The sequence below is a fragment of the Sus scrofa genome, chromosome 4 (genome assembly GCF_054392235.1).
Source record: "Sus scrofa isolate SSC_HxYL_T2T_F1_AM1 chromosome 4, Sscrofa_HxYL_maternal_Yorkshire_Landrace_v2.0, whole genome shotgun sequence".
In the NCBI taxonomy this organism is placed as follows: Eukaryota; Metazoa; Chordata; class Mammalia; order Artiodactyla; family Suidae; genus Sus; species Sus scrofa.
In genome coordinates this window covers 114,146,248-114,165,473 of record NC_139386.1, presented here as the reverse complement: position 1 = coordinate 114,165,473, position 19,226 = coordinate 114,146,248, and the positions used below count along the sequence as shown (strand labels likewise).

Below are 19,226 nucleotides of genomic sequence, written 5' to 3'. Positions count from 1 at the left end.
ATGCAGTACACAAAGGCTGGCCCTCGTGGCACTCGCATGATGTGCTTCGGCAAAACAGGTGAGGAGGGCTGAGTCAAGAGTAGAAGGAGGAGGCTGGGAAAGAATGAGGGCCAAAGGAGGGAAATGTAATTAACCCCGCGCCTTGGAGTGGGTCAGGGTTACTTTAAGATCATTTGTCTACCCGGGTCTCGGCCCCCCCTCCCCAACCCCGCCTGACCCCCAAGCGCTCACTTGGTCAAAGGGGCCTTCCCTCATGCGGCGTTTCTCCTCGTTCTTGCTCTCCAGAGACACTGGTTGACTACTCCTTTGGAACATGTCAACAGAGGAAGCTCTTTCCTCACTTCTCTCCCCCCAGCTTGTTGGGAAACAAGTTTCTCCCTCTCAGGGGAGCACCCCACCTAGGGCCTGGATGTTACCTAACAGAAGATGTGAGTATGCACGTTCCCTTAAGGTCTCAGTTCCCAGACGAAAGATACCCAAGTGTCCTAGAAGGAAAACCCTATGGGATTTGTGACCTTCAGGGTCCCAACATGAGAAAGGGCCCCGGTCCTCTGCAACCACTGTCAGGGCCAATGGCAGCAATTAAAGGATCGTTGCTCCCCTCTGAGTCCCCATCAAGTGCAAGCCTTGGCCTCATGGTCCCCAGTAGAGCCCCCACTCCATTCCTCCCTCCAAAGGCCCATCAATCAATGTCTCCCCTTAGGCCACACCTAGATGGTGGATGAGCTGGTTGGTCGGGTTATGAAATTGGATAATCAGACTGACAGCTGCGTGGGAGCAGACTGAGCTCTGTGGGGCTCAGAGGACTGGATTCACTGGAATGTGTACAGAGGTCATTTCCTCTGCCAATCCAGCCACATTCCTTTGCAGAGTTACCTGTGGTACTTATGTAATTGGTTGTATGGTCTTGATTCAGAGGAGTCCGGAAAGGAAGAGCAGCTTTTGCAGAGATTTAGTAATACTCTTAGGTTCACTCTGTTTTAATAATATACTGTTCTCTGTGTGTGTGTTTTCTTTCTTTCTCTAATTTCTGCATATTGCCTGAAGAGCTATGGCTTGGCATACAACCTCTCTAAGATCCCGACCAGTAAAAAAGGATATACTTTTGGAGCCAGAACAGCCGTGAGGTTTGAGCCAATCAGCAAGGTTAGAAATGCCTGAATGTGCTTAGATTTTAGGGTGATCTATGTGGCTGCATGTATTTCCACTGGGAAGTAAAGCTGGGGGTTATATAAAAAATATTGCCCGATGGAGTTCCCTTATATCTCAGCAGGTTAAGGACCCCGCATTTTCACTGCTGTGGCTCTGGTCGCTGCTATGGTGCAGGTTCCATCCCTGGCCCAGGAATTTTGACATGCTGTGGGCATGGCCAAAAAAGAAAAAAAAAGGATATTGCCTGAAATTCAGACAAAAAGTCATTTGGGCAAACTCTTTTAAGAAGCTTATCTGAAAATCTGGGTATTAGCATTGCAATTGTGTGTGTGTGAGTGAATGTAAACCAATTCTCTGAAGAAACAGTATCAATCAGGGCATTAAAATATTGGAAGTGTTGTTTATATGCCTCACACCTTGTCAGTTAAAAAACAAACTCCAACTCCTTCACCCTTTTGTGAGATTGGGTTTCAAGTCTAAAGTCCTCAATAGGATACTAATCTCTTGTTGGACATTTTCCTGACACTGAAACTCAGAGAGAGGGATACTGGCTTTAAAAGAATCGCTGAGTGGGATGGAGGGATGGTGGGGGTAGCAGCTGCAACAAGTTACCTTGGATCTCTGCCCACCATAGGTTTTTTTCTATAATCTTAGCATTAGGTACCTATTACAGCTCTATTTCTATTACATGAGGTGGTTAAATTGTAGCTGATACATGTAAATAGGAAAAGGATGATTCTGTTTTTTCTACTTAGAGAGCCTTGTGTGTGTGTGTGTGTGTGTGTGTGTGTGTGTGTGTGTGTATCTCACCCTCTAACATATTGATCTTTTTCTTGGAAACAGGATACAACACCTTACCCAGGCATGTACCAGACAGTCAGTCCTCAAGAGCAAACACACAAACGAAATTTTGCTCCCTTTAATTCTTTGTTGCCTCGATTTAAGACAGGCTCGAAGGACACTTATCCTGGGTATGGCTCCCATTTTCTGGTGCACTTTGGTAAAGAGCAATAGGGACAGGAAATATAAAGAAGAAATTACAGGAGTTCCCGTTATGGCTCAGTGGTTAACGAATCCGACTAGGAACCATGAGGTTGCAGGTTCGATCCCTGGCCTTGCTCAGTGGGTTAAGGATCCAGCGTTGCCGTGAGTTGTGGTGTAGGTCGCAGACACAGCTCGGATCCCTCATTGCTGTGACCCTGGCATAGGCCAGCAGCTACAGCTCCGATTGGACCCTAGCATGGGAATCTCCATGTGCCACAGGAGTGGCCCTAGAAAAGGCAAAAAGACAAAAAAAAAAAGGAAGGAATTATATCCCAACCGTGCCTACTAAATAGGAAACCACCTGTCTTTAAAGAGTCAACTTCTTGCCTTCCAGATCTCTTTATAAAATTATAAAGTCTAGTGATTCATTCAATAAATATTTATAAATCGCCAGGCAGTTTTACGGGTTCCAGATTTTGCATTAAACCCATCCGCCAAGCCTCCTCTTTCTTGGAGTTTACATGCTAGAGTCTGGATAGATGGGAAGCACATAAACAAGAAAATATCAATGGCAATAAGGAGAGTGGCCATGTAATTTACTGGTAAGACTCTGACATTTCTAAGAGTGAAAGCGGGTCTTACTAATAATTATACCAAGACAGTAACCACACGCTGGGACTGTCGTGGGCACACTAGGAAGTAGGGTGACCTGGTGATGTGCTAAGAAAACCAAACAGGACGATGATACTCTATGTCAGGGACCTACTTTATCATGGATTGTCAAGACAGGTCTTTCTAGGGAAATGACACCTATTCTGAAATCACCATGACAAGACTGAGCTGGCTCTGTGAAGATCTGGTCCCCAAGTGTCCCAGGAGGAATAGCAAGTGCAAAGGCTGTACGTGGGAAGGAATTTGGTGTGAGGGAAAAAGAAAGAGGGCTAGTATGGCTAGGGTAGAGTGGGCAAGGAGGAAATGAGAACAGGAGGAGGAGGAGCTGGAGGACACAGGCTTTGCAGACCAAGGGAGGCATTCTGAGCTCCTAGGAAGCCGCTCAGAATGCATGGAAATGTAGGGCGCAGGGGCAAGGTCGTCCTTGTACAGGTGAGAAAGCCATGCATCAGAGAAGAAGTATAACTTTCTCAAGGCTGCAGTAAGGAAGTCGGTGTGTTAAATCTTGATTGCCATGTCTACTCCACGTGTTATTTCCACAGCAAAGAGCCTGCACCAAAAGACAAAGCAATTATAAAATAATCCCATTGTCAAGAAATTCCACATCATGGGCAGTACTGATGCATCACTGTGGCAGCTCTCTTTACCAACCACCATTTCCAGAATCCTTTGGTCTCTCAGCAAAGAATACTAAGGTTGCAGAAATATTTTAAACTAGATTCGATTTTTACCCTCACTGCATGTCAAGACTAGATATCTTGAACACTTAACACCTGCTTAGAAAGACATTAGCAGGCAGAGGAGCCCTATGCTTGCTTGACATTAAAATTTAATCAGTCTGTGGCTTTTCCAAAAGAGTTGGGACTAGTTTAAAGTGTGTGTCCATGTGGTGCTGATGAAGTTTGTATATGGTCACTAACTCGTTCAATATTTTATCTTTTTATTTCTAGCCCTGGCACTTACAACCCAGACGTAAAGACATCCCAGAAAATCATCTGGCCAATGAAATTTGGACCTCCAGACTGGGCTCAAATTCCATGTCTACAGAAAAGAACCCTGAAAGCTGAGGTGATAAGATTGGACTTCCGTGGAGCCCTTTACATAATACTTACCCATGTATCAACGATTCTTTTTTTAAGATTTTTTGTTATAGTTGATTTACAGTGTTCTGTCAATTTCTGCTCTACGTCAAAGTGACCCAGCCATATATAAATATTCTTTTTCTCCCATTGTTCTCCATCATGTTCTATCACAAGTGACTAGATATAGTTCTGTGTGTTGTACAGCAGGATCTCATTGCTTATCCACTCCAAATTCAGTGATTCTTTACCAGAATTCTATGAATAAGCTTCAAAAATTCCTTGTTCCCCTCTTAAACTGTTGGTGGAAATGTCGGTACAGCCAGTATGGAAAACAGTATGGAAGTTCCTCAAAAAACTAAAAATAGAACTACCATATGCTCCTGTAACCTCAGTCCTAGGCATATACCCAGATAAAACTCTAAATCAAAAAGCTACATGCACCCCTGTATTCACAGCAGCACTATTTGCAATAGTCAAGACATGGAAGCAACCTAAATGTCCATTGATAGACGAATGGGTAAAGAAAATGTTTATGTATATGTATAATTCAAATATATACATGTATATATATACACACATAAATAAACACAATGGAATAAAAAAAAGGAATGACATAATTAAAAAGAATGACATTCTTTGCAGCAACATGAATAGACCTAAAGATTATCATATGAAGCAAAGTAAGTCAGAAAAAGAAAGACAAATACCATATGATACCACTTATATGGGGAATCTAAAATAAGATTTAAATCAACATATCTATGAAATAAAAACAGACTCAGAGATAGAGAACAGACTTGTGGTTGCCAAGGGGGTGGAAAGTAGGAGAGGGAAGAATTGGGAGTTTGGGAGTTCCCGTTGTGGCGCAGTGGTTAACAAATCCTCATGGACTGGGAACCATGAAGTTGAGGGTTCGATCCCTGGCCTTTCTCAGTGGGTTGAGGATCCAGCGTTACCATAAGCTGTGGTGTAGGTGGCAGATGCGGCTCGGATCCCATATTGCTGTGGCTCTGATTAGACCCCTAGCCTGGGAATCTCCATATGCTGCGGGAGCAGCCCAAGAAAAAGGCAGAAAGACCAAAAAAAAAAAGAGAGTTTGGAATTACCAGAGGCAAACTATTATATATAGGATGGATAAACAACAAGGTCCTACTATATAGCACAAGGAACTATATTCGATAGCCCATGTTTAAACCATAATAGAAAAAAATATGAAAAAGAATGGATATGACTGAGTAACTTTGCTATATAGTAGGAATTAACACAATTATACTACAATAAAATTCTTTAGAATTACAAAAATTTTAAAAAGGAAAAAAAACGAATTCCCCTGCTATTAGTTGTACAATCCAACATGTATGCAAATGCAGAGCTTTTGGAAGGTTACCCAATTTCACTCAATTTTTAAATGGGGAGTGTGTGACTGAAAAAAGTCACATTTTCTTACTTAATCCTCAAATAATCTTCTGTGGTAATCTGAGATAATTATCCCTCAAGGATCACATGAATTAAGTGACTTGTGGAGGTTTTCAGCTGGTATCTAGATCTTGTGACTCCTAAACCAGTGCTCTTTCCATCACATCACTTGAGTATTAGGTCACCAAGGGGCTGTAGATCTTTCTGGCAAGAGCATGGATTCCAGGAATAAATTGCCTAGGTTCAAATACTAGTTCCATATTTTCTCACTGTGTGTCCCCTAACTTTTCTAAGCCTCAATTTTCTTATCTTTAAAATGGGCATAATAATAGACTCAATCCGATAAAATTGTAAAGACTGAGATACTGTAGTAAGGCATTTAGCACAGTGCCTGTTAATAATAGTAGTTTAGTCCCCATCAGCTATCATAATCCCAAAGGTGCCTCCTTTTTTCCTGTCAGAACTTTAAATGAATTCTGTAAGTATTTATGAAATGCTTAATGTATTAACATCATCTTGCTAAGGCCTATGGGTAACATTGAAGAATCAAACACATAGTCTTTGTTTTCAAGAAATGCACCCACTATATTTGGAGAGTTTCCAAAGAGAAACTAATTTCTAGCATAATATACTCCAGAGTGAGAAGACAGAGACTGGACTACACATCAATGTTAAGAGAAGCACCAAGGCTAGGGGGTGGGTTCAGCTCAGCCGCAATAACGCTAAGGTGCAGTTCTGTTTTGTGCAGAAAGACCAAAGCAGAGGGTTCTCATTAGATTATTGATCTGTGTGTGACTGGGTCTCTTTGCCAGTACCATAGAAAATTTGCGGTACCATAGAAAATTGACAGAACACTGTAAACCAGCTATAATGGAAACAATAAAAATCATTTTTAAAAAAGGGTTATTGACCAGATCATATTCTTTCATTGCAGCTGCCCACAGACAAAGACTTTAGGAAGCATCGGAACCGCGTGGCCTACCTAAGCCTGTATTACAACTGAAAACCTGTGACTGCCTTCGCTTGCTCCTCCTGAGCACAGAACCTCCACCACTGATGAGAGGCTCCTGTCTTTCTGCGTTGTTCTGGCCCTCTTGTCTGCCAGCAGGGGGCGCAGGGAGGGGCCAGGGCTCCTAACTAGCACATGACGCCATAAAGACGAGTTCAGAGGGCTCCGTCTCCCTGTGCTGGTGGTTTGTCGTATGCACACAAAGATGGGTCTGGGCTCCTCCTGAGTGTTCAGTGGGGTGGCTTTGCTTTCCTGAAAGACCTGTGGGTCCCGCCTCTAACTCTTAGTCCCAGGCACGAGTTTTAGGTTTCCTACCACTGGCCTGGTGACAGGAGACTGTTGGTCTCTGCAGATCAAGGATTTGGATGGCTTGCTCGGGCTTGTATTTGGACTTGCTAGATGCAGAGGATACTTAAAGGCAGGGTAAATGTTTATGTTTTAGGAGCTCTTCCAAGTGCCTGAGTTCCCAGCATGGAGTCAGAAAGAACTAATTGGATTGCCTTTTCCAGATTCATGTAAAACTCACAGAATCCAAAATTCCCCCTTCCCCATGACATCATCTGTTTGGTCTGTCAGTCGTCATACATACTGAGCTGCTATCATGTGTCAGTCAGGCACAGTGACAAGAACTTGGGCCATAGCAGGAATCGACATTAACTCATCCACGGCCTCCTCGGCCCTGGTCTGGAGTAGGAGGAGGACTTCGCAAGTGGCTCATTTTTGGGGTCTGTCCCCCACCCCTGACCTCAGTTTGATTTTTTTATTTTTTTAAGATTTTTATTTTTCCACTATAGTTGATTTACAGTGTTCTGTCAATTTCTACCGTATAGCAAAGTGACCGAGTCATACATATATATATTCTTTTCCTCACACGTGTCTAGATATAGTTCCCTATACTATGCAGCAGAATCTCCTTGCCGGTTTGAAGGATCGTCTGAAGCCTCACAGGTTACTCTAGGAATGTAAAGATCAAAGCTCAGAGCAGCCACATTCAAAGTGCTTATCTATATACTGGCCTGGTGTCTACCTCCCTTTGTGCATATTTAAAACCTTAAACCACAGATTTAGTCACATGGACTCCTGATGAACTTGAGATTTGAAGTTAGAATGGTAATTTTTTGACACTGTCCATACCTTGTACCCATAGCTCTCCATATTGTCATAGGCAACCCACTCTGTTTTTATAAGCAAATGTGATTTTTTTTTTTTCTTTTTTGGTCTTCAATCCAGGCATTTGTTGCTCCACTTAGAAATGTGCAGATCTCTGGGGGCGGGGGCGGGGGGGGGAATGAAGAGGGCAATGTTAGGTATGTCACAGGACAGGTCATGGCATGTAATTGGAGGAGGAAGGACTTAAATGGGAGAGAAAGAGGAATGGATGGGAGGGGGTGGAAAGGGAGGTGTTGTGTAATATCTCCATTAAGTTCACATATTTCTCAGAAGTGATTTTGTTTCATAAAAATGAAGACAAACGTTCTTGTGAAACCAGCTACAAACAAGTGAAATTCTAATTCTGTCCCTAGAGGTTAGTTGAGAAATGTTAAACATGACTATGGGTGTTGAGGTCATTCTGCCACCAACACTTGAGAGTTGGTCAAACACTGCTAATCATTCTCTGTATTTTCAGCCCAGAATTTGAGTAAATTCCATCAATTCAGCTTGGAAGGGAGGCCAAGTTATATGGCATATCCCAGGGCTCCTTTGTTGAAATACTGTAACTGTTTAGTTACAGTATTGCTCTGGGCTGTAGAAAAGATGGTGCCATACATTTCAAAACCCCAAAAGGTAATTCAGATTCAGGAATTGTTCAGATTTATTTATTTATTTATTTTGTCTTTTTAAGGCCACACCCATGGCCCATGGAGGTTCCCAGGCTAGGGCTTGAATCTGAGCTATAGCTGCTGGCCTACACCACAGCCACAGCAATGTGAGATTCTTAACCCACTGAGCAAGGCCAGGGATCGAACCCACGTACTCATGGATGCTAGTCAGATTCGTTAACCCCTGAGCCACAACAGGAGCTCCCAGATTGATTTTTTTTTTTAAGTGAAAAGTATTCCACAGCCATCAACCTGTCTTTCCCCAGGCTGCCATGCTCAGAGCTATGAGAAGCCAGGGTATATGATCTCAAGAGTAGAAGGGTAGCGGGACAACTCGGCCAGTGGAAGAGTTTTCCCCAGTGCCTTTCAGCCGGAAAGAGCCATGCTGGTTACCTCATAGGAAGCCCAGAAGCCAGCCTCACGTGTGTATGGCCCAGATGACCCTGCTCCAGAGACTGGGGCACAGACAGAGGTGTCAGAAGTGCTGAGCCGGAAAGTCCTCCCATAGGTGGGGAACCCCATGAGGAGCTTCTCTGAAGGGACCCCGTTGGCTCTCCAGTACTTCATGGCAAATTCCTAAAGAAGGCAGCACAGACATTTTTCCTCACCAGTGTCTGACCCATTCGATTAACAAAGTCTAGCTCATTGCCCCCCAAAGAGAAAGCCTCTTTCCCAGCAAACACAGCTCCCAGGCTCTTCCCCATCTCCCCTCTGCAAATGATTTGAGGTTTGCTTTCTCACACAGTTGAAATAACGCACATCGCCTTCATCCTTGGATCCTACATGCAGCAGACTGTTGTGCCCTGTACATGTATCCCAGCCACCGTGGAAGTCATAGGTCATCACACTGATGAAATCAAGGAGCCTGGAACAAGAGATTTGGACCCATCACGATCCTAGGAGAATTTTCTTACGGAAAACTTAAGAGCAATAAACAGGAGCAATGACAATTCATGATGCCAACTAGATACCCACATTGCCCCACTGATGAGGCTTTCTGGGTGGTATCCCCAGGAGCAGGTTTTCTTCTGTGACCCCCACAGAGCTAGACAGGAAGTCTCCTTTACTTCCTCAAAAGAAACTGGGCAAACCCAGAGCAGGGAGTAAGGAAATGTAGTCGTAGAGCGTGTGTCTCAGAAACCCATGTCCATAGAGCTATGGGAATCACAGGTAAGTAGCTTTGTCGATAGCAGCTTTCCTGATTGTACACTTTTTCTAATGAGGATTTCTATTACATATAAGGATTTCCCAAGGTCTTGAATCTTGTTCTCCTTTCCCCCAAAGCCTACTATAGTGGTAATTGAAAGGAGTGACTACCTTATCCCAGGACCACTAAATCTCCAAACCTTTTTGGTTATTGATGGTACCAACTTTCCCAATGCTTTGTTTACATAACTACTTGGAATGCTTTCTACCAAACTATGAAGGAATCTCTGATCTAGTATTCGAAGGTCCTGAGGGACTCGTCACACTCACTTCCCAATCTCTGCAATTTCATATCCTGCATCAATGGTTCCTTTGCCAGCAGATACAGCTGCTCTGATCAGCAGCCGGGGGCCAGAAAACCATACGAGGGGGCTAGTCACGATGTGGAGCACTCATTTAAGGCGTGTCATTTTCCTCCTACAGGACCAGGCCCTACCCTCAAGGCCAGTGGCAAGGGTCTGAAGGAACCCTTCAGGGTTCAGGAAAGGGGCAGGACTAGCCCCGCTCCTCTTCTCCCCCTGTCCCCCAGTGATTTCACTGCCATAGCGCTGGAGGGAAAGACAGGACAGACACAGGATGCTGAAGCTGCCAGCTGTCCTCCCTTGTTCCAGCCCAGGGAAGGGATGGAGAAAGGGCAGCTGCTGCCAGAGAAACGTGAACCTGGTACCTCTGCCCCCTTCTCCTCATTCTGGGAGGGGTCATGGCATCTGGATCTAAGCAACTGCTTTTGCCAGAGCCTGGCTCCTTGGGAAAAACGGAGGAGACTGAAGTGGGGGGAGGGGGGAAGAGGTGTGACCGGGGGAATAGTCAGTGCTACATGGGAGGCAGGAGTTGTAGAGGGCAAGACTCGTTTTATCTCACCCTGATGCCCCAAGGTCATAGATTTGCCCCTGCCAGCAGATGTATCCCTCAAACCTGGGCCAGGTGGGCAGATAAGAGTGGGCACAGGTGCAGGGGCAGCTGCCAGCCTTGGCCTTAAGGCAGGTCCTCAGGCTGAGCCAAGAATTTCCTCAGTGTATCCAGCCTCCTTTAAGATGTCTCAAGGAAGGCGCTGACTCACATACTTCCAGTGCCAAGTTTTGTCTCTGGATCCCTGGAAGTCGACACAGACTAGGCACTTGATGAAAGTTGGTTGAATAAACGGATGTTTCATCTGCAGCAGGTCCGGTGTTGAGCAACCTTGTGGCCAAATATCAACCAGCATCTACTCCTGACTCTATTTGCTATCTATTGCTGTATAACAAATGATCCCAATCTTAGCCACTGAAAACAATAAGAAATATGTATTATTTCATAGTGTGTCTGTAATTCAGGAGAAGCTTGGCTGAGCGGTTCTGGATTGGGTTTTCTCATGAGAGCTGCAGGGTGCAGTCAGGATGTTGACTGGAGCAGTCATTGAAGGCTTGACTGGGTCTGAAGGGTCCATTCCTAATTTTCCTCCCTCACACGGGTGGCAGGGTGGTACTGACGATCAGCAGGTGTTCTCTGTACCTCCCTGTTGACCTTTCTTTAGTGCTGATGGAATGTCAGCTGGTTCTCTCAGCGTAAGAAAACCAAAAACTAAGCATGATGGAAGTCCCCCTCCAATGTATCCACAGTGTCCTATTGGTCATGCAGACCAGTCTTATTCAGGGTGAGAGAGGATTACACAAGTGTAAGAAGACCAGGAGGCAAGAGGCACTTAAGGCTAATTTGGAAACTGGCATCCACACTGAATGAAAGTTGGTTTTTTTTTATTGTTATTTCCCCAATATAATTTTTTTCTATTGTACAGCATGGTGACCCAGTTACACATACACGTATACATTCTTTTTTCTCACATTGTCATGCTCCATCATTAACCACCCGTTTTGCGACAGTATTGTGCTAAATATTGAGGATTCAAAATTCAGACACCATTCCTACCCTCCAGGAACTCAGAAACTAGTAGGGGAGATTGAGATATTGTGGGGTTCTTAGGAGAACAGAGTGGGGGCACCAGCCCCACCTGGGATGCTTAGCAATAGCTTCCTAAGTCTCCGACTCGCCCAACTAGGGTATTTTGGTAGTTTTCAGATGTTATACTCTTATCCGCTGATTTCTATGGACGTATGCCTGGCACATGAAGAGGGCTAAATAAACTTTGAGGTTTAATATTCTCCTTTCTCAGGACCTGATTTCTGCCCCAGGCCCACCTTGCTGGTGGAAGTCCTAACAGATCTCACTTTATCAATGTGCTGACCTGGCTCCACTCAGCTGCTTTCCCGTTCACCGTGCAGGTACCTACAGCTCAGAGGTAAGACTTCCCTACTTACAGCCCATCTCTACAGAGCCTCCATCAACGGAGTTAAGCAAGGACCAATCTGCATCTTTGACAGTAAACAGGGTCCACCCCCTCTTTCGTACTTTCTTTTCTTTTCTTTTTAGGGAGGCGCCTGGGACATATGGAAGTTCCCAGGCTAAGGGTCAAATCGGAGCTACAGCTGCTGGCCTATGCCACAGCCACAGCAATGCAGGATCCAAGGTGCAGCTCACGGCCACGCTGGATCCTTTAACCCACTGAGCAAGGCCAGGGATCAAACCCTCATCCTCATGGATACTAGTCAGGTTCATTACTGCTGAGTCACGATGGGAATTCCTTTCATTCTCCTTTGATAGGAAAAAGAAATATTGTCATATAGAAGGGCCAATAACCCAGGCTAGGATCTTTCTAGGAAATTAGTAGTGTCTTAAAATGATATAAAAATGAATCTTCCGGAGTTCCCGCTGTGGCAGCAGAAATGAATCTGACTAGGAACCAGGAGGCTTCAGGTTCAATTCCTGGCCTCACTCAGGGGGTTAAGGATCTGGTATTGCCCTGTGCTGCAGTGTAGGTTGCAGACATGGCTAGGATCTGGCATTGCTGTGGCTGTGGTGTAAGCTGCAACTCTGATTAGACCCCTAGCCTGGGAACCTCCATATGCTGTGGGTGCGGACCTAAAAAAGAACAAAAAGACAAAAAAAAAAAAAAAAAAAAAAAAAAAAAAAGGAATCCTCACATCTTACCATTTGTCTAAAACCTAAAATAAGTTTTATTCTAATGAGAGGAAACCTATTTTTTTTTCCCCTTTTAGAGGAACCTGAAAGTTGACCTAGGAATATTTCTGATCCCTTGGAGAAAGGCTCAACAGACTGTTCACCTCCTACTTCCATCACTGCCTGAGAAACCCCAAAGCCTGACCTGTATGAGCACCCACAAATAACCACTGACATAGTGGGAAAAGGAAAATAACACAGAATAGAAGGGAAACCAGTTAGCTTGAAAAAAGAGAAACAAATTTCTATAAATACAAAAGCATTTCTTTATACAACATTTTGACTTCTCAGAGGACAAGCCTTTATCACTTTTCCTATTTTAAGAAATTTTTTCTCGACTATTTTCCCTAAGGTATTTTTCTCGATGAACATGATAATCAGTTTATCCAATTAAAACTCATGTACACACACACACTTTTGGGATTTTAAACTATAATACATTTAGAAATTGCTATGTGAGGAGTTCCTGTTGTGGCTCAGCAGTAACGAACCCAACTAGCATACCCAAGGATACAGGTTCAAGCCCTGGCCCCACTCAATGGGTTAAGGATCCAGCGTTTCTGTGGCTGTGGTGTAGGCCAGCAGCTATAGCTCTGATTCGACTCCTAGCCTGGGAACCTCCACGTACCTTTGGTGAGGCCCTAAAAAGACCAAAATGAAAGAGAAAAGAAAAGAATTGTTATGTGAAAATTGATAAATGTTTTACATTGAGTTTTTTCATCTAGGTATATAATTTGTTTCTGATGGTTTGGAAGAGCCATGAAGAAGAGAAATCTATATATCTTATTTGCTTCTGATCCCCAGGGCCTAGCAGAATGCCTGGGAAATAATAGTTACTGAATAAATATTTGCTGATTCTTTATCTCTATCAGGTTTAGATGAAATGTAAATAAATTGAAAAGATTTTCTATGCTTTGCAAATTCTTAATTCTTTCTTAAATGTTTGATAGGCCCTCTGGTTCTGGTAGCTTTGGGGAATTTTTTTTTTTTGTCTTTTTTTGTCTTTCTAGGGCTGCACCCACAGCTTATGGAGGTTCCCAGACTAGAAGTCGAATCAAAGCTGTAACTGCCGGCCTGCACCACAGCCACAGCAACGCCGGATCCTTAGCCCACCCAGTGAAGCCAGGGATCGAACCTGCATCCTCATGGATGTTAGTCAGATTTGTTTCTGCTGAACCATGATGGGAACTTCAGCTTTGGGGAATATTTTTAATAGCAGCACCGATATCTTCCAAGGTTATTGGTCTAAGTGTTCTACTTTTTATGTCAATTCGATTATTTCATGTATCCCTAGAACCTATTCATCTAGATTTTTTAGATGAATTTTATTTGCATAAAATTTTTATAGTAGCTGTTTATAATTTGAATCTTCTTTGTATCAGTGGTAATCTCTGGAAAGAAAACGACATATCAATTCTACATTCAGGTAAGTCTAAAGTGAGCTCTTGGCTAGAATAGTAAAGCGGTCAGTATCCTGGAAATCAGGCATGGTAGGAAGATATGATTACTGTTAAGCCCCAAATAGAAATAGCAGAGCACTGGCACAGAGACGCTGGGTTTGGAATCAGATAAAGCTCTGTTTGAATACTCTCACTTGTTAGAGATGTAATTTGGTCAAGTTACTTAATCTCACAAAACTTCAGTTTTGTCATGTGTAAAATGCAAACAATAACACCTTTTCTAAAAGATTCTTGCATAAAAAAGAAAAAATAAGAAAAGAAAAAAATAAATAAAAGCCTACTGTGTGGTGGGAGGGGGTTGGGCTGGGGCTTTGGGATGGAAGTGTAAAATTAGGTTGTGATGATGGCTGTACAACTATAGATACAGTAAAATTCACTGAGTTTCAAAAAAAAGACTGTTGTGAAAATTAACTGCTGGAAAATTAACTGTTGGAAAATTAACAAAAAATTGTGTACAATTATTTACACATAGAAATAAGCATGCCCAGTAGTTATTATTAAGATGCACGGTTAGAGGATTTCTAGATTTAGTGAAACGCTGAGAATAGTGATTTTTAAAAATTTTTCTTGAAGACTCAGTATGAAGAGCTTTCCTCATGCAAAGGCTCTGGAAACTATTTTTATGACTGTGCAAATTGATGTGAACTGACAATGTAGGAAGGGAACTGGATCCTCAGTGATCCTGGAAACGAAGGCAGTGGAGTTCACCGTACTGGCTCCTTAATAAGGGATAAAGTAACTTAAAGACTGCTCATTGCCATCGATACATATTTTTGTATTGTTAGCTGATTCCCCAGTTAGAAGTTGGAAGAGTGTGCATAAGCCATAGGAAAGCAGTTTTATTTATTTATTTCCTTTTTTTTTTAAGGGCACACCTGTGGCATATGGGGGTTCTCAGGCTAGGGGTCGAATTGGCATTGCAGCTTCCCGTCTACATGACAGCCACAGCCATGAGGGATCAGAGCCATGTCTTTGACCTACATCACAGCTCAGGGCAATGCTGGATCCTTAACCCACTAGCAAGGCCAGGAATTGAACCTGCATCTTCATGGATACTAGTCGGGTTGGTTAACTACTGAGCCACAACAGGAACTCCAGGAATGCATTTTTAAAACAGTATTGAGGAAATCATAAAATGATAGTAACGAAAGCTAATACTAACGAGGTTGAGAGTAGGTCAGTGACCTAATCTCTGCCAATGGGCAAGGCTTAGATATGTCCCAGGAAGAAGTCTTGCAAAGGTCAAGGAGATTGCAATCGTGGGGGAATCAGAGAACACCTCTTTGAGAAGGTTTGAGGAAGAGCTGATTCAGCAGATAATGGGCCCAGTTTGAGAAATAATGAATCCTAAAAATAAAGTTATTCTTTACTTGCGTTCACTATAAATAGGTAATGAATTTGTTTGTTTAAAATGAGTTTTCAGTGTAGGTCGCAGATGCGGCTCAGATCACATGTTGCTGTGGCTGTGGTGTAGGCCAGTGGCTACAGCTCCGATTGGCCCCCTAGCCTGGGAACCTCCATATGCCGCAGGTACAGCCCTATAAAGACAAAAAAATAAAATGTGTTTTCTAGGCTTTCTACAAGTGCATTCTCTTGTAGGATGCAAGCTATGAACGAAAGGGTTCTGTGTGCTAAATTCTCTCCTTGGGGCAGGGTGGGGGTGTACCACAGGAAGATAACTTTCTACGCTATAATAAAATAAAGAGAATATTATGAATAATTGGCAAAGCAATGTATCATGTATTTATCGCATTGAAACAAATTGCAGGAAGCTTCAGTTCTCTCCCAGCCCCATTCTTTCTGTTTAAGGCCAGTGAGTTACCGCCCTTACAGCTTTGGTCAAACACAAGGCCACATTGTGGCCACACCTTTTGGCCACAATGTCACCATTGGTATACTCAAGAGACCTGGGTAGATCATCAGAGTCCCCAAAGATCCCATCAGCTTTGCCTTCACAGAACGTCCTGGGAGGTGTGGGCACAGGGCGGGGTGGGGGCAGGGAGGCTCTGGAGTGATGCAGCTTAACACACAAAACAACAGAAACACTATCAATGGCAATCCATGAACACTTTGAGGAAACATCTAAACACACGAGGTCAGAAAAGTCTTTTCATCTTCAATGAGTATTGGGGTGCATGTATTATTTCCAGTGATCGTTTCTCTGGATATATGCAAGTGGAATTGCTGGATCATATGGTAGTTCTATGCTTAGTTTTCAGACAGCTATTCAGCACTCTATGGTGGCCTATATGGGAAAAGAAACTGAAAAAGAATGGAGATATATATATATATATATATATATCTGATTCTCTTTGCTGTACACCTGAAACTAACTCAACATTGTAACTCCACTATATTCCAATAAGTTTTTTTTTAAATAAGAAAACATTTACTACAATTAGAAATTAAAGTCTCCTGCTGTATAGCACAGGGAACTATATCTAGTCACTTGTGATAGAACATGATGGAGGATAATGTGAGAAAAAGAATGTGCGTGTGTGTGTGTGTGTGTGTGTGTGTGTGTGAGAGAGAGAGAGAGAGCCTGGGTCACTTTGCTATACAGTGGAAAATTGACAGAACACTGTAAACCAACTATAAAGGAAAAAATAAAAATCATTAAAAAATAAAATAACATATAAAAAAATAAAAAATAAAGTCAAATTAAAAAAAAAAATCTTCTCATCTTAAATCCAGACCAAACCAAACCATATTAGAGGTAGGAGGATATCTTTCACCAATGATTAGAGCAGAGTTGCCGAAGACCACAGGATTCTTTGTTCAAAGTGAAGAGAACGCTAGTTTTACTTCTTTCCCTAGCTAGACTAGAAATAAATATATAGTCTCCAAATATTGGGTATTTAATTTCTTTGCTGAGATACTCAGCAGTAGCTGTTTCTTGACAGGCAAAATTAGTCTCAAGTTCACCATAGCAAGCCAGTAATTTTGTAAATAGCATCCTGTCAGATGGAAAAGTGCATATTTTCTAGGTTTTTGTTCAATAATTTGCCTCAGCAGCCCACTTCAATGTCTCAAATGAGAAATTCTTGAATGTCAGGCACCATAAGTTGTCTTGCTGTTCAAGCTGCTGACTCTCAGGGCATATCATTTAAACTGTACGTCCCATACCTGGGTGAAATGGCTTCATGGTCCCTGGTCTATTCTAAATAGGATGATCACCAATGCTTTTTCAAGACTTTAAAAACAACTGGAGAGATGCAGCTTCCCCTAGAGCATAAAAGAGGTTTCTTTAGCCTTTGCTGAAAGGTTTTGAGCTAACAACCTAATCAAGCATTGAATCCCATTGCGACGTGACTCTCAACCTAACAACTGGCCCCAGAAAATTATTTGTTTTATTGCTTTGCAAAATGATGCTCTGTAATCTCTCCCTGTTGGCATGAGCTTTTCATTCAGGACCAACGAGCAAGTCGATACCCTCAGATGTAGTTGTTTGTGATTCCCCTACTCCACTTTTTTTTTTTTTTCAAAAGACTTTGCTAAGTGTCAACTCAGATCTCAGAATTTCTTCCAGGAAAACAACTTCACTATTTATTGGAATCTCCAGTTAACCGGTGTGCCCATCCAGGTCCATTCCAAACATGTTTCTTTCACGCTGGATAATGATGCTTCGTGACCACAGAGGCCCCTCTGGTTTTTCATGTAGCCGACAACTCAGGAGCTGATGAACTATTACTGGAGTTCCCATTGTGGTTCAGTGGTAACAAACCCAACTAGTATACATGAGGATGTGGGTTTGATCTCTGGCCTCGTTCAGTGGGTTAAGGAACGTGTATTGCCATGAGCTTCAGTGTAGGTCACAGATGCAGCTTGGATCTGGCGTGGCTGTGGCTGTGGCGTAGGCTGGAAGCCACAGCTCTGATTCGACCCCTAGCCTAGGAACTTCCATATGCTGAGGGTGTGGACCTAAAAAGACAAAAAATATTACAAAATTAGTAAACCGAATCCAACAATTAATTAAAAGAATCACACTATGTTCAAGTGGGATTTATTTTATGCACGCAAAGATGGTTCAATATTCAAAAATTAGTCAGTGTGCTATACCACATTTACAAATTGAAGAATAAAAATTCCATGTTCATCTCAATAGATGCAGGAAAAGATCATCCATTTATGATTAAAAAAAAAAAGACCTCTCAATAAAGTAGGTATAGAGGGAACATACCTTGACATAATATAGGCCTATTATGACAAAGTTTCAACCATATCATAATCAATTGGGAAAAGCTGAAAGCTTTCCCTCTAACATAACATAACAAGACAAGCACGCCCATTCTTACCATTTTAATGGTTGTGCACCAGGACCTAAAATAGCATTGCTGCTCAATTACTCTTCAACAACAAATTAAAAACTCACGTAAAAAGAGATTAGACTTGTGGTTACCAGACACAAGGGGTGGGAGGATTAGGAATTGGATGACAATACAAACTGCTAGTTACAAGGTAAATAAGTATGGAGGGCGTAATGTACAGCAGATAAATACAATCAACACTGCTGTATATTATATGTGGAAGCTGTTAGGGAAATAAATTCTAAGTGTTCTCATCACGAGGAAAACATTTTTTCTTTCCCTTTTATTTTGTATCTGTATGAGATGATGGATGCTCACTAAACTTACTAAGGAAATCATTTCATGATATATATCTATTATGCTGTATACCTTAAGCTTATACAGTGCTGTATACCAACTGCATCGCAATAAAAATGGAAAAAACAAAAATAAAATATTTTAATTTAAAAATTAAAAAGAAAATTTAAAAAAGAAAAACAACAATATCTCCACTTGACTGAAAAATTCCTAGAAGGCCAGAGCCATGCTTCATTTATATTTGCATGCCTCAGTAACTGGCACGCAGAAGACTTTGTTACAGAGCAATATAATAAGAAATATGTATTACGTTGAATCTGGATCTTAATTTCAACACTAACTGCATGATTGCAACTCTATTCCTTGGTTTCTACCTCTGTGCAATAAGACCAGGGTGTAAGACTGAAATGCTTTCAGGCCTAAAGTGAATATGGGAGGCCATGTGAGAGTACATTTAGAGCCTAATGGGGTTTGCAAAAATGTCAGATAGCATGCCAATTCATTAAAACTGTGCTGCTCCCCTCAAAAACCAAATTGTTTTCAGATCAGATTTGGTCTTCAGAGCACCTGCTTGAGATGCTCTCTCAGCGTTTTGGTTTTCTTCTCTGAAACTCTTGATTCAGCATTGCCCTGATTCACATATTTTTTTAATAATGGAGACAAAATAATGTTGGAGGGGTGAAAACTTCCAACCAGGGCTCCTCGCATAGAGACCCCTACATCTTTGACGCCTGTGCTGCATGCAGCCTGTCGCCTCCCATCCTCTT

At 42.4% G+C, this 19,226-nt stretch overlaps 2 protein-coding genes across 3 annotated transcripts; one reads left to right on the top strand and one right to left on the bottom strand.

The window, feature by feature from the left end:
• Positions 1 to 4: 4 nt before the first annotated feature.
• On the top strand, positions 5 to 6,479 carry LOC100523736 (ciliary microtubule-associated protein 3). 2 transcript variants are annotated; one of them, XM_003125853.7, is made up of 6 exons: positions 5 to 58; positions 286 to 428; positions 1,048 to 1,146; positions 1,996 to 2,123; positions 3,759 to 3,876; positions 6,241 to 6,479. In XM_003125853.7, exons 1-6 carry the CDS (start codon positions 37 to 39, stop codon positions 6,307 to 6,309), a joined length of 579 nt encoding a protein of 192 aa, XP_003125901.5. In that variant the 5' UTR covers positions 5 to 36; the 3' UTR covers positions 6,310 to 6,479. The 2 variants fall into 2 exon arrangements, with proteins under 2 accessions (XP_003125901.5, XP_013852726.2); XM_013997272.3 differs by lacking the exon at positions 6,241 to 6,479 and having other exon boundaries at positions 3,759 to 4,252.
• On the bottom strand, positions 2,037 to 19,220 carry LOC146404200 (acidic mammalian chitinase-like). Its single transcript, XM_085023826.1, has 7 exons — positions 19,180 to 19,220; positions 15,724 to 15,819; positions 9,612 to 9,713; positions 8,877 to 9,000; positions 8,529 to 8,711; positions 7,450 to 7,579; positions 2,037 to 3,358 (listed from the first exon to the last, which is right to left on the bottom strand). Exons 1-6 carry the CDS (start codon positions 19,218 to 19,220, stop codon positions 7,562 to 7,564), a joined length of 564 nt encoding a protein of 187 aa, XP_084879952.1. The 3' UTR covers positions 2,037 to 3,358; positions 7,450 to 7,561.
• Between the last annotated feature and the right edge of the window lie 6 nt (positions 19,221 to 19,226).